Source organism: Agelaius tricolor, unplaced genomic scaffold (assembly GCF_023055355.1).
Source record: "Agelaius tricolor isolate 1412-34295 unplaced genomic scaffold, bAgeTri1.0.p SCAF_26, whole genome shotgun sequence".
In the NCBI taxonomy this organism is placed as follows: Eukaryota; Metazoa; Chordata; class Aves; order Passeriformes; family Icteridae; genus Agelaius; species Agelaius tricolor.
Window position 1 is genome coordinate 530,156 of NW_027269286.1, and position 15,831 is coordinate 545,986.

The 15,831-nt window shown below is 34.6% G+C and overlaps 1 protein-coding gene across 7 annotated transcripts in view; it reads left to right on the top strand.

The window, feature by feature from the left end:
- NBEA (neurobeachin) overlaps positions 1-15,831 on the top strand; it is a 459,554-nt gene that overhangs the window by 173,287 nt on the left and 270,436 nt on the right. For 6 of the 7 annotated variants that reach the window (XM_071448498.1, XM_071448503.1, XM_071448500.1 and 3 more), the window contains 2 exons: positions 2,271-2,709; positions 13,988-14,142. In XM_071448498.1, coding sequence (XP_071304599.1) covers positions 2,271-2,709; positions 13,988-14,142 — 594 coding nt within the window. The remainder of the gene's footprint in view (positions 1-2,270; positions 2,710-13,987; positions 14,143-15,831) is intronic. The other variant, XM_071448499.1, reaches the window with a different exon arrangement.

Here is a 15,831-nt window from a genome sequence, read left to right on the forward strand (position 1 = left end):
CTCCTTCTTAGCCAGTTTCTTTTCCCACATTCTAATTATTTCCAGGGTCTCATGACTAAATTACAACGTGTTGTGACAGCCCCAGCATTACTGAATTTACTATATTGATCCCTACTTTCTCTGAACAATAAGTATTAAAAAAGCTCATTTTTGAAAGGCATTTTTTAAATTTGTCTCACTGCATTCCATTACTATTCTTTACTCCAAAATAAATCCTGAAATCCTGCTTTTTGTTAAAGGTTTGCAGTTGTCCTGATAATTTTTTCCCTATCTCTTAAAAAGAGAAACCTTGTATGGTTTTCTTCAGTCATGTGCTTGGCAAAAATGCCTACTACTAGACCAGTAATATCATGGATATTTCTTTCAAAATTGGCTGAGTCAGTTACAACAGATTTTAATGTGTTAAAAATTAGTCTTCTGGTTTACTCGAGGTAGTTGGCTCTCCACAACTGTATTTCTACCAGGTTTTCTGTTCGGCATTTAATGGAAATTGAGGTTGGATGTAACCTAACTTCACCATGTAGTGGACCATAGTCTCTTTTCAGTGCCCTCCTTTAATTTGCATAATAATGGAGCCTTATGCCATTTTATTCACCATACATTTCATGGGCAACAACCTGCTTTACTGGCTGTCCAGTACTAATCTTCCCTTCAGTTGAGAAGTGTTATCTTTGTATGGATGGAGTTTAAAGAGACAAGCAGAAAATTCATTAGCATCATTCTGTGGATCAGATGTCTCTCTGTGCCAAATATAGGCAGTACTAAGTAGATACGGATCTTTTTGCTTCCTGACCTGGCAGATGCTAAATGCATTTGATGCAGCTCATAAATCCAGTTTCTACTTCCTGCTTCACAAAGAAGAGCTCATATCTATTTGATAAGATGCATTTAAGGCACTTAAGAGAAAAAGAAGGAAGTGGCTTCAGTGTTTATGGCTGTTAAAAGAAGAAAACAATGCTCCTTTATAATGGGTGATTCTGCTTCATCTTTTTAAAAGCCTCTTCTCTTCTTTCTTATTACTTGTACATATGAAGATGTTTACATGACCATTAGTTCAAACACAAAAATAGTCTCTTACAGATTTTTTTTATTTATACATGTATGTACTCACACTTATGCTCATATGCTAAATAGGTATTTTTTACCTGACTGTAACAAAAAATCGATAGTGAGATATGAGATTGTTATTAAAGTTACATTTTTGATGCACATTTTTTGGTAAAAGAGCTTCATTTAAATACACCATAAAATATTACCCATAATAGCTAAAGCACTGTATCAGAGCCATTAAGAAAGTGTTCTTATTTCATACATACGACAGCTAAATTTTGTAATCAGGACAAGTAATTTAATGAAAATGTAGTTTTAAAATAAACTAGGAAAACGTTTTGTCAATAAAAATAGCCCAATTTGTCCTTCTCTAACCAAAATTAGGAAACAAGTTACTCACAACTCTAGCTGACTTTTGTCTAAGCATAGCAAATTATTCTTATTTAATAAAGATTTTGTGTCTGTTTCACTGAAGTAATTAATAGAGGTATGGTCTTCTCGGTTACAAGATGCTGTAGAATCCTTTTCAATCTGGAAATGTTCCAAAGTCAACAGATTTCACTTGCCTTTCTCTATGAAGCTGTATTTATTTTGTTCAGTATTGTTCCTGAATGACATAATTTTACCTTTTGTGGGAAAAGAAGAGGAATCTAAAAAATCAATAATAACTTTTGTTGTTTTCCTTCATGTATAAATTAATCTGTATTCAGTGCAATGATATCTGTGTAGCAATGTGTGTAATACATATTTTAAACAAAACACAAAGCAAAAAGTGGTCTAGCAGTTTTCTTTTGAATGCAGACTTAGGATTTGATGACAGCAATATAAAAGTAAATTTTACAGTAATCCAAAAGCATAAATGATTGCAATTTTCCTTTCTAGTAAGCTCAAGGATCATACAGTTCTGCAGTTGATAGCTTATAATTTTTAGTGTTGTTTTTGCTGGCAGTATTTTGCTGTTTGATTACTGTGTGAGTAGTGGCCTGTAGTTTCTAAATGTCACTGAGTTTGTATAATGTGATTTTGGGCTTCCTCTTCCAAGTCTGTCTATATGCCAAACAGCTGCTGGAGGTAAAATGTTTTGTATGTATAATGAGTTTTTAAGGTTTAAAATACCATTATTTGTGGCCTAACACGTTTCTGTCATATAAAACCTTATGATCATATTTTATGGGAAAATATCAAACTAAATTTTGTTCATAATCTCTATTTCTCTGCAGAGACACCAACTGTGTTTCCAGAAAATATCAAAGACAAAGAAACACCAACACCGGTTGAAGATATTCAGCTGGAAAGTTCTATTCCTCATACAGATTCTGGGATTGGAGATGAACAGATGCCCAATATTTTGAATGGGACAGACTTGGAGACCAGCACAGGTCCTGATGCTATGAGTGAGCTGTTGTCTACTTTGTCTTCAGAAGTGAAGAAATCTCAGGAGAGCTTAACAGAAAGCCCCAGTGAGATTCTGAAACCTGCATCATCAATATCCAGTATCAGCCAAAGTAAAGGAATCAATGTCAAAGAAATACTGAAAAGTCTTGTGGCAGCCCCTGTTGAAATTGCAGAATGTGGCCCAGATCCGATCCCTTACCCAGACCCTGCACTGAAGAGAGAAGCTCAGGCTATACTTCCCATGCAGTTTCACTCATTTGACAGGTATATGGTTGGGCTCATTGTTTTATATTGATGTAATTCAGAAGTTTGAAGGGCTTTTATTTCTTCAAGAAGGTTATTCTACTATTGGTTGGTATTATATTAAAAACAACAGGACTATGTCTCCCTTTCTGCATTACCAACAGACCACACAGTATAGACAAAAGTAATTCACCTTGTTCTTCTCTGTTAGCAGTGAATAAAACTCTATTAAGTACTTGGAAAACAAGCCTCTTGCAAAGAAATATATGTGCAATAAAATCTTTTTTTTCTTTAAGACGCTATTTTAGTGAGGAGGAGGAGGAGGGGCAATATTTGCTGATACAGAACAGATTGCACAGAAATTCAGTAGAATATTCTTTCAAAGGCTTAAATCTTAATTGGATCCATCATTGAACTGTTTTCTGGTACTGAAATGCTTTGACCATGGCAAATTGTTTGCTTGGTCATGGTGGAAACCAGTTTCCTTTTAGGTCTTTAAACAACAGAAGCTGTTAAAGTTCAGAAGTTAGTGCTTAAAACTAAATTCACAAACGTTTCCACAAAGAGTCCTTTGTTGTTATTGTTTTTTCTTGGGCTGTATCTTCCTGTTTTCTCATTAATATACTTGCCTTTAAATGTCCAGTCCCTCTCAATTATCCTGAACATAGAGATTGTGCTCTTGTGGAATTCTCAGCATCCTTCCAGAAGTGTAGTCCCATCTATTTTGAGTTGAGACCTAAGTCTTGTGAGTGTTTATGTGGTTGCATTTTAGATCGATTCCGTTTCTTCATAAAAATATTTTTAAAATGTTAAAAATTGAATCAAGGCTTAAAGACAATTTAAGACATGTCTTGAAAACTTAAAAGTATATAAGTTTATCAGGCAGGTACAGGTAAATTTCAGGCAAGTAAAACACTGAAGGAAATAAAAAAAATAAGGCAGAAAAGAGTTATATTGTGATTTATGAGGAAAAAATCATATGTTTACAGAAAAGTTGCGAAATATAATAAATATCTTCACTAAGTCTTAAGAAAGATAATATTCAGTGTTTTCAACATAACATAAACAGCAAAGTGCAAGAAGATATGTCAGAATTTTAGAAAAAAGTGAAGTACTTTTCCATTATAAGGTCCATAAAAAAATCTGATGTCTTGTCTCTATATATAAATACTGCTTTTCTGAAATAATTTGATTAACAATCAGTTAATGTCTGTTGTAAGAAAGATGATTTTATCAAGACAGGAAAAGTGAAATATTCTTTAGAAGCAATGAATATATCCCTTTCTAACATTTTAGGTCTTAAATAATATTTTAGGTCATAAGACTTGTCTAGAGAAAGCTCATTTAAGAGCTTTTTCATTAAGACTTTTTTTTTTAGTTCATCAATCTGCATATTTTTTTTAGATTGATTTCAATATGAAGTGAAAAATATTTTTTTCTTCCTATATTGTTAAGTTTTTTTCCTTTTCCTCTCCGAAAATATTCCAGAATTCATGCTTGTACATTAAGCACTATAAAACATCATGCTACATGTAGAAATAACCACACCTTAACTGTAAACAGAAAAAATGTTACTTTATCTGAATTTCTACCTGGGTTAATAAGAAAAATATTTCATTCAGAGAGCAGTGGTTGATTCACAAAATGCAAGACACCTAAATGAAAAAGCAGCATATCATCTTATGAGTTGTTTTTGTCATTGTTAGGGGGAACTTGACATAAAGGTGATTGAAGACATGAATTTTAGTGTGCATTTTTAAATTATAGCTCTATAAGAAAGCATTTAAAACTCCAAGGGCCTGCAGTCGGTTGGCCGTAACCTTTATTTAATGCAAGCGCCTCCATTTAATTGTTCTTGCAACAATGTGACTGCTTGTACCTTTTGAACATCATTAGTAGTAGTAGATAATATAGAATTATGGAATTATTAAGAGGTGCCTCATGTCTAGAGCTTATAAGTTTTGATAGATATTTTGTACTTAATAAGTTTAGCAGCTAATGAGTTTAGTGGTTTGTTTTTTCCCTGACCTGTTACCCTGCCAACCAAATTTGATGATTTCCTGTAAAAAGTGCACCGCCATGTTGTATCTTGGTAGCGTCCATTGTACATTCATCCTTTGGAATCATTCACTTCTTCAGAGGAAAAAAAAAGTGTTAATGGGTGAAGTTTAGGCAAAAGAATTCACTTTTACATCATTTTTTGTGGGTTTTTTTGTCTTAAATAAATGACCCTGCTGTCTGATTTTGATGAGTGAGGTAGATGATGATTTTTAGTATAACCAACAATTATGAAGGGAAAAATGACAAGTTCAGGAAAGTCCAGCAGATTGGGAAGTGTTACATTCTTTTATCTAACTAAACAAATATTTTTGAACTGTGACCGTCTTGATAAAAATGCAAATGTTCTTAGCCCATCAACTTAGACCTCAACTGACTAGTTCTACTCCATGGCTGCATTATTGAATGATGCCCATTGTTCAAGCAGGTATTTCCTCTGTGCAGATTTTTCATATTGCCAGAGTACTTACTTGACCATTGTGACAATCTTTGGAGGCAAATATGGATGGCGATGGAAATTATGAATGTGGAGCAGATTCAGATCCTGACCCTGTAACTTTTCATTGGGGATAAAACAAGGGTTAGGGGGAAAAAACTTTGAATAGTATATTGAAGTAATAACTGAACAAATTTAAGTATTAATTGACAAAGCAGCATGAATTTTACCTAGTGGTGATTTCTGAACATTTTATTTCCTGTATAAACTATTCCCAATAACTATTGAAAAACTGAAAAGAAATTACAGTAGGATTGTCCTTACATACTTGCTCATGTAAATGAAATTGTGTTTACAAATATAAAATAACAATAAAGTAAGATAAAATGTTTGGGTGGTTTTTTTAAGCTAAAACTATGCCTGTAAACCCTATTTCTGTAGGATCTTGTGTTGCTGTAGTTTATGCAGCTTTTGGTACTTCACTGAGAAGTGTGTCTATTGGTCATCTTTATTGTCCCTGGGGAGAACCATGAGCAATGGAGTGTATTGTTTTGTCAGGTTCTATTTGTTTCAGGTTTTATAAAACAAGCACAGTGATTCCATATTTATAACCAAATCTAGGTTAGAAGAATGTGTTTTTCACATTAATCTGAAGATATTCTTAGTCCTCCTGAAGCAATTTTTTTTTTGGTTGGTCTTTATTTTTTTTGCCTTTGGATGTCTGAGTGCCTAGCAAAATAATAGTTGAGGTAATTTTCTTTAATTATGACCATGGATGAAGGTAAACACCACGTAAAGTAAACTGTAAATAGAATTGAAATTGAGAACTATATTTTAGCATTTAATATGATGTGTTTTACTTTGCATGTTCTTTTAATTGTACATTGATAATGTGTCCGTAAGAGTAATTTTGTATGAGGTTACTGCATATTCTCCCGTGGAATTTGCGCAGTCGTAAATGAAACATAAAAGCAGAAAAAGTGCCCAGCATGTTTTATCAAATGGGAGCTCTGTGTAGCTAATGTATGCAGCAGTTCAAGTGCTATCAAATGTAAATGATGAGGTGATATTGATGAAAGGAGGGGATTGAGGTCTCGGGGGGCGCTGATGACGGATTGAACAGAAGCGGCCTTGCGCCGCACGTAACTCAAGTCTGTCGTCTTCACCACTCAAAGCCGTAATGGGACGTGGCAGTCTGAAATGAGTTGCCACGGCAAAGAGTATTATTTTTGAAATGCTTTCACACAAATCACTAGGCCCTGCATACAACTTAGTTTCATGCTTTAATGTCATCAGGAGGCACAAATTGGTGTGTCTAATTGTTTGCCACCTGCCAGCAAAATGAGCTGCCAGGCAGCCAGACGGGTTTGATTGTCTGTCAGCTCTTCAATAGATTGAGAGTGACAACATCAAAAATTTCACTTCAAACTCTGAAGCTTTGAGCAGCTTTTCAGAGACCTCTTCCCCACAAGTGCTTCTGGACAACTGCATTTTTCAATTAGTTTTCAATATATTGCTGCCTTCTGCCTCATCTGTCTTAAGGTAGCTGTAATTACATTATGAGCTATATAAACAGATTTCTGGGACACTAGAGCCTGGATCCTCAAAGTTATGACATGTCTTTTAACGTCAGACTGAATTTCTTGAAAATGGCATCCAGGTTGACATTTTTAGAAGCAAACACAAAGGGTGATTTCACCTAGATTTGTGACTAATGGAGCATAACTCACCAATAATTCCTTTTTGCCTTCTTATCTTCTGTCTGACAAAATTCAGTCCCTTTTATTGATTTTTAGGGTTTGGGGATTTCTTGTTTCTTTTTTTTTTGGTCAATTTGCATTGGTCCCACTAGATGCAACCTAGATCATTATGGTTTTTGAATTTGTTTGTGATTCTACTCAGTATTGCATTTTGAAGCTTACACTTCACTCTCTACTTTTTTCTAGTAGAAATTTCTCACATGGGTGCTATTATTGAAGTTGAGAGGCTTGTGGCTTTGTCTCTCATTTATTATTTTTTCAAACTGAGACAATTGACATATATTTCCTGGTTTTAGAATTATTTCAATGAGAAGAATGCTTGTATAAGCAGAAAATCTTGAGTTCCTAGAAATACAAAGGTCAGGGTTTTTTTGCTGCTGTTAAAGATGTGATTCCCTTTTAATACATTATAATTTCACAAATTGGAAAATTATGGCTTTTCTTAGTTTACATACTTGGTGAAATCTTTAGGAACATATTTGAGAATATTTTGGAGAACACATCTTTGAAGTACTTTAGTTTTTATTTTTGCAGGTTTTTTTTGTTTACTTCCCTGACAGAAGGACCTTGGGGTCAGTTCTAGAAAAGGTGGACAACTTGTGAGATCTAGTCAGGTCTCATATATGTCCTTCCCATTATTACAGAGACAGGCGGTCTTCAAAAATATGAATAATTTTATGTAGGTATGCTACTTTTAGAAGGATTATTAAGAGAATCTATGTGCTTTGCTAGAATACAGTGGTGGGGTGGGTTTTTCTTTTTTTCCTTTTTTTAAATGTTATAATTAACTGATAGAATGGGAAAAGATAACTGTGAGAGAAGATGCACTGAAGGTTCAAATAGAGAGGTGCAATGTCTGTCTGTTGTATGATGTCCCACCTTTGGGAGATCATTAGTATGCAGTGGTCTACTAAGTCATTTAAATAGGAGGCCATATTCCTGTTAGTCATTAGAGTCTCCAAATGATGATTGCTGAAAAATAGATTTGATTTTCCTGAAATCTTATTAAAAATTTGTCATGGATAAATACCTTTTAGTCTTCTTCCAACAAAAATGGTTACTTTTTAAAGTTAATTACAAATAATTGAAGAAAAATAGAGCAGCTTTCCCATGAATCAAGAAGGGACAGGTACAGGTGCTGTCTGTTCTTAGGCACTGCATTCCCCATTACTTTGGGTGTCACAATAGTGTGTGAACAGATGAATGAAAAAGCTAATCAGTAGTGTGGGAATTAAAGGACTCATCTGGTTCCAGTTCACTCAAGGTAATTTTCATTATCTTTGTGCAATGGAGACTGGTCCAAATAAAATATTTGACAGCTTCTCTAGAATATATTTTTCTAAGGTAGCAGTAAAAATACACTCCAGAGAATGAGGTAGGGTTTCAGATCCTGTTAGGGAAGAGGGCTGAAGTTGCATTGTCTGTGTTCCTAGAGAGTGCCTTAGTCACTCATTTAGTAAATATAATAAAAGAGAAAGGGAAATCTTATTGCCACATCAGCTGTTTGTTTAGGAAAAAAAGTCATCCTAAATTTATGAATAGGTTCAAGTCAACCAAAATTGGGTATATTAACCCTCAATTTATTTTCACCGAGTTGTATTCATATTTCCCATATCTATCATGTAGCAATCTATACACAGGTAGCTCTTTCAAAACACTTCTTATCACCTGTGTACTGTGAGCCTTTTCATATTCATATACATGGAACTGTAGGTATATCTGCCCTGAAGTTGATGAGGAGAAACCAGCATCTCCCTACTCTCTGATATAATTCACTAGCTATATAGATGAAAATTGAACTGCATTTTTGTCTTGCTGTTTATGCCTATCTGCCTTCTTTTGCAGGACTGATTGTAGCTTTTTAGCCTTTCTTTTTTTTTCCCCTTTTTTTCACTATTTATACAGGATTCGGTTCCTCACTCATATTCATTTATACCTCATATTGATTGTTTCTTTGAGGTTTTTTTCTATATTTGATGATGTTCCTGACATTTAATACATACCATGTTCACTTAGATTTTATTCACTTGCTTCAAACTTATTAAACTTCCAGTATTTCCCATTTCTCTGTTTAGCCAAGACCACTAATCTTTCCTGATAATTAGCTTTTTTTATCTTTTAGTGTTTTCCTTGTTTCCTGTCAGTATTTTAGATCGCTTTAGATGCTTCAAGTAATTTATCCTGGATGCAAAGGATGGAATTTCTTTGTGAATAAATACTTACTCCGCTGCTTGATCCGAGACTAAGAATCAATGATCTTAATGGCATTGTCCTAAAACCTCACCTGAGATTATTTACTTTCTTCTAGTTAGAAACAAGCAATTTTTGTTTAATAGATTAGGATCATTTCATGTACTTTGAGATTTGGAAGTTTTGGTGCATGTGTGGAATCAAATGATTGAAATAATCCATAATACATGGATATTCAGCACTAATATTTCATTTGCATCAGTCCCAACAATTCCATCCTTCTGTGAACCTTCCATATGTCTTCTAAAATTCATGTGTAAACCTCACAATTTTTTAATCCCTTTTTTTTCTCCATGGCTCTTTACTCTGAGTTAAACCTTTCCTTCTTGGTATCAGATGTATCTTATCTTAATGCAGTCAGCCTAATTGATGGGTTTTTTTAAGTAGGATTCAGAATGAATTGTTAGTACATAGTAACATTGCAGGCTCAGATCAGAGTCTGGGGGTGAAATTGGAAATAACAGAATGTAAACAACAATATAAATGTTTCATAGAGGACTAGATAAGTACAGAGATATGGCCAATATAAATAAATTTTAGAGAAGGAATATTAAGCTTTCTTTTCAGAGATTAAGTTAATCTAGCTGTAGGAACAAGGTAGCGTGTAATATAGCAGACAAATTGCCACCCACTTTCTAATGTGATTTCTTCTGAAACCTATGAAGTTTCTGTTTGACACAGCAATTCTATGAAAAACTTGCCTGAAGTCTGTGCTGCCTTTTGAAGAATACTTGAAAAATCCTCCTGCTTTCTGCTACTGTGGGGGAGGAGAGGAGGAGCAAGAATATTAATTCAGCCTTAAGAGGTTTCACATATCCCACAGGAGAGTAAAGTGATTCTAATTTAATTGCTGCTGCTCAGATAGGTAGCTCAAGACATCCACTATTGAAGGCTTATCTCTGACCTTTACGTTGACCACAGTGATTAAGTTGGAAAGCCTTTAAATTTTAAAATGGAGAAGAGATACAGAATGTGAATTGCAGAGAAAGAGAAAATATAGAGCTGCATAATTCGTGTGTCACCAGCACTGTGTAGCTCAATATTTAAGTAAAGTCAATTTGAGAAAGCAGTGGGTTTTTTTTAATTTCCATTTTCTCTTTTTGCATTTCAATGCATTAATGGTATTATTTTCTATCTAGTTATTTCATGCAAATTTCGAAACCCCAGAAGAATCCTGTAGCTATTTGCTGAGGTTATTTAATGAACCAGTAATGCATAAGCAGTATGTGGGCTGAATCAACAATACTCATCTTAAGCATGATATGAATTATGATGACTTCAGGCTCAGGTTTAAAATTGGTAAAGGACACTCAGAGTACAGGAACAGTGATTAGGAGCCACAGGTATATTTAGGATTGAAAACCACCCAAGGAACACAGAAATAAAAATCAGTTGCTACAGACAATTACTACTAAGTCTTTGCTGACTACATAATTGGGAATCATTTGAGACCACGATGATGTGATTCAGACAACTGTGGGCCAGTTTGGAATATTTAGGGAGTCTGAAATATGTCTTAAAAAGCAAAGCCTAAAATGAAATACAGAAGTGCATATAATCTTTTTTTCTAGTCCGTAAATTTCTGTTCCTTCATGAAAGAAAAACCTAAGTGCCTGACAGATACATGTAAAGCATCTATCACAGTAAATTCATTCCTGAAATCTTATGATGCTCAAGTATAATACTTCTTTCATAAGTCTGTGTTTTTTTTTTTTTTTAATTTGCCTGTATATGCTGTTGGATAGATTGGTTAAAAGAAGAGTTTATTTACTTGAAGGGCAGTCATTCTCTTTCACCTTTCTTGTTCTGCTGTCCCTCTTATTGTTTTGCACATTTTTGACCATTCTATTGTGTTGTTCATACAGTTTTTCTGTCTGCTTCATCTAAATGTCATTCTGTATTCACTCACTGTATTTTGTTTTATCAGTAAGAATGAGACATTTTGACAAGGTCACCATGTATGGCATGTCAGAAAGCTGCATTTTCTTTCAGTCTGGGGTGATGTCATCTCACTGATTTTCCCTGTTCTTATGGTAGAGAGGTTTCTATTGGTATTTCTTGATAATTTGTTATTTAATGGAACCTGACCTATCCAAATGTGGTGATTTAGATACACAAAACAATGCCAACTATGGATAGAGCATTATATCTGTGGGATATGGGAAGGATTGTCCTTGCTACAGAAACTGTATTTCAGTTCTAAACTACACATATTATGGGTCTCTTCCAAATCAAACTGATCCTATTACATCTGGGAAGTAAAGCTGACATGTGTGATCTTTGCTATGGAAAGTTAGATGGTCTTTTGGACACTCTGAAAGACCACTGAACTGTTTAAATATGAGGAGGAAGACCTTGAATTTAGCTTCATCTTTAGAAAAATAGCAGGAAAAGAGGAAATACTTCCACAGAGATAGTATTGCCAATTTAGCAGATACTAATACCAGACTTTATATGAGGGGGAAATTGTTTTTCTTGAAATAAAATACATGTCTTTCACTCCCACTGTCTTACATTTGGGAACCCTGGAATGAGTGTGTGTCTAAGGAGTCTGTTCAGCAGTCAGGGATTCTTCCTTGTTTGCATCCAGAAAAGAGGTCCAGGGTCTGCTCCAATGGCATTGAGAGTGTGGGATGACAGCTGTCAAGTCTCACATCTCCTGTGTTATTCATAAGTTGGCCACTCTTTCCAGGTTCTGTACATGCCTTTTTTACCTTTATGGACCTGCCTACAGCCTCTCTGTCCTTCCCAAGCTCTTTGAGTCATCACTCTTCACAGTTTCTGTCTGCAAGGTCATCTTGGGAAGCAACATATTGGCCTGTGGTCTAGGTGACCTGATGATCCATGTGCCATTAGAATAGGCCAGTCTAAGACACCTTTTCCTCCTGTGTCTTTCCTTCTTGTGCTCCAGCATAAAAATACTCCCATTCATTCTTCATTCACCCTTTCTATTGCAATTCTCTACAAAGGTAGAGGGTAATGACAGTGGTTTCCTTTTGAAATTAATGTAATTGGAAAACACTCCCACCTAAGAAACAAGCTAATTTCTCCTTCTGTTTTTATGACATTACAAGGACTTTGCTTTTGAGTACTTATTCACCATTATAACCCAAATCCAAATATTTGATTGAGGTATTAATTGAAATAGAGATCTTTGTATGTAGATTGGGGGTAGCTTTAGGAAATTTCATGGTGTTATGGAGCAGATTTATCTAACCCCTGTAGACCCAGCTTTGTTCAGCTGTAGCTGCTGCTATGTAAACACTTAATGTAAGCAGTGATTGCAAGATTATTAACTACAGACAAAAGCAATTATTTTAGGGTCACTTATCTTAATCAATAGCTATTGCTCTGTTCAAACTCATCTCCTAGTGTAAATGGACTGAGACAAAAACCCATGGAAATGCCTAGACTTACCTCTCTAACAGTACATGCTTCAGGGCAGGGGGTAGGCTGCTGTTCAGAATGCAGAGACTTCAACTGCTATCCCTCTAAAGAGAGAGAGGGAAAAAATGTTTTGTACACTGTCACCACCAGTCCTTAAAATCCAGGGAGATGGAGGATTTAGACATATAGGAAAAAAGTACATTACCCTAAAACCTTATGCCACACCCTATGATTCATTATATGCCATCATATTTACACGTAAGTGTAACAAAGCAGTTACTGAAGGAATTTCTTGAATAAAAAGTGGCCTCATCACCCTAAATAATTGCCTTTACTTGCTCTTTTTTTTTTCCACAATGATTAATTTTAAAGAAGAGTGTACCTGCTTCAACAGAAAATGTACACCATGATGAAAATATATTGTTCAATATTATACGAATATGATTTGTTTCAGGTTTGTTTTTCACTCAGGTTTACCACTGAAACAGACATTTAAGGAGAAAGGGATTTTATAGATAAATGGAAATATTAAAAAGAATAATGTAAATATAATTACTTCCACTATAAGAGGTTCCCAGTGTTTGAAAAAATATTGTGTCCAAAGAGCATGTCTTTCGGTCTTCACACTTAAAAAACCCCTAAGTGTGATTTCAAATTAGGTTAAAAAGTGTTTGTTTGAGTGCAATGTTGCCTGCTTACATGTTGGATTTTCTGTATGGAAGCCCTGTTCTCTTCTTAAAAGCTTCAAACTCTCTAGACTGCTTTTTAAACCTCAGCAATATCAATACTGTGAAAGCAAGTATTTATTGTGTTGCATTGTTGCTGTTCAATGTACATCATGTGCTATTGATTTAGATTAAGATGAAAGAAGGCTGAATCTAAAGTTGTTTCTTACTCATCTCTGTGAAAGACCAATATATTCATGGTGCGGAGGAATAACCTACTGTATTCAAATGTGCAGCTGAAAGGCAAAAAAATTGTTATCTTAGGTAACTTCATTAGGATCAACAAACTCACAGTCTTTATGACTGCATGCATATAGACTTCTAGCCTGCTGGCATAATTTCTGACAGCTAACATTATCTTTGCAAATCTAGAACACATTGCAGTGTTACACTGTTGATAGCAGTGTTCTCAACATGTTGAGATGGTGGAGTCTTTCCATTTTGTGGGTGTTGGAAGATAAATTAGGTTCTTCAGAGTCACATGAAGCTGCAGAATAAGGATAGGAGTATGGTTTTAGGGCCTGTTAACAGAGTTTTACCCTATTTCAGGAAGTTTAAGAAAATTTACAATATTATGTATTTCTCAGCAACTGCATCATACAACAGCCTAAACCCATCACAATCAAAAACTCTTCCTGGTTCCGTTGTGCAAATTTAGTAATCTGTTGTTTCTTTTTCCACAGGAGTGTGGTTGTACCAGTGAAGAAACCCCCTCCAGGTAGTCTGGCTGTTACCACTGTTGGAGCTGCCACAGCTGGGAGTGGGCTGCCACCGGGTAGTACACCTAATATATTTGCTGCAACAGGAGCTACACCAAAAAGTATGATTAATACAACAGGTATTGTCCTTAAATATTCTTGTGACCCTCATTTTGTCTTTGTTACCTCTCGTGGTGTTTTGTTTTTTAATCATCTTCGTGTTGCTGTTGTTGTAGTTCCAAAATTAAACCTGGAAAGATTAATCCTTGGCCTTTATTAGAGACAGTGGTTTTTCTTGGTCTGTATTTATAATCTTTGATAGAGCACAGTGGACTTACACAGCCTTAAATAAGTTCATAAATAGTCTCAATATTGGTTTATAAGTGTTGTTTAGAATTGAAATGAGCTAACTTTTCTAGTGCTCTGCAGTTGAGGATGTTTATATGATACTTACCAATTAATCCCTCCTTATGTATCAAAGAAAGTAGAGGCAAGTAGCTACTTAACAAGCATATTGTAGATTGTAGAGGGTGAATATTTTGGACAATTAGTATTTTTCAGTGAAAATTATGCTCTTTTTGGAAAGTTTTTTAGTAAGAAATAACTTAATTTAACTGATTTCATGCCTTATCAGTAGTTGTTTCTTGTGACCTATAGAAGGAGGACTAGACCTCCTTTTAAAATTATTTTTAATACTAGTAATGGGATTCTCTATCATGAAGGAGCCTGTTGACAGTGGAGACTGGTTTCCATTGAGAAAGGAATCCTTACTGAGAGCAATGGATATTTAACTTAAACTCCTTTGAAGTATCTGGCTATAGTATTTTCTCTTTCTAAAAAAAGTAAAAGCACTTGAGAGAAGAGCTCTCTTCAAGGATATCACAACTTTAGTCAAGGGCTGAGAACGTGAAAATCTCTCTAGGGTTGCAGGAAACAGAAGGGGATGCTTTTGGCATCCTTCTGCTTTATGGAGTAATATGAGCTCAATTTTTTGTTCTTTCCTTTTGCATATTACCTTTAATACCTGGTAATAGAACTTTGATTTTGTTAAGGATAAAAAAAAAAAGAGCCTAAAATCTAACTTTTCTTAGGCAGGTGGGAGGAATGAATACTCTGAATAATGTTATTACTTCTCTCAACAGTCCATTTGTGTAGCCAAGTCTGTTAATCTTGAACAGATTTCCTTTTAGGTATTCTTATGTCGTGCAAAAAAATATCTTGCACTGGAAACCTTGTTTTCCAAATGATACTGAATAGTAGTAAGCTTTTCAGTCTTCTTACTCATTAAAATATCTGAACTATTTTGGCTGGGATGTGGTAGCCCTTGTTTGTAAGTAATTGCATTTTAAAAATCAGTTCTTTCCCTAATACTGTTCTTAGTAGAGAGCAGTATTGCAGATGCCATGGTACATGTCTGGATTAAAGGCTCCTTTTTCTGACAGATCTTACTGTTTCTTTTTTTTTATTCATGAAATTGTTTTTGATCCTAATCTATGGATTAGCTTGATTAAATGAAAAGTACTGATTTAATGGAATTTCAGCAAGTGTGAGGTTTAATTAGAACTATATATGTACTGAATTCTGTAGAAAAGCATTATATGAAGATTCAAATTTTTTAAGATTTAAGTTTTATATCAACATTTTAGAAATGCTAAACATATTAATGACAGTTTAAAGAAGTAGTATTCCATTGAAAATATTTAAAGAAATGTTAGATTAAAATGCTCATTTTGCCATTTTTAATTAAACTACACCTATGATAGTCAAAACAGTGACTCATGGATGTCAGTTTTTGAGACATATAGACTATCTAAAAACTTTCTACTTTA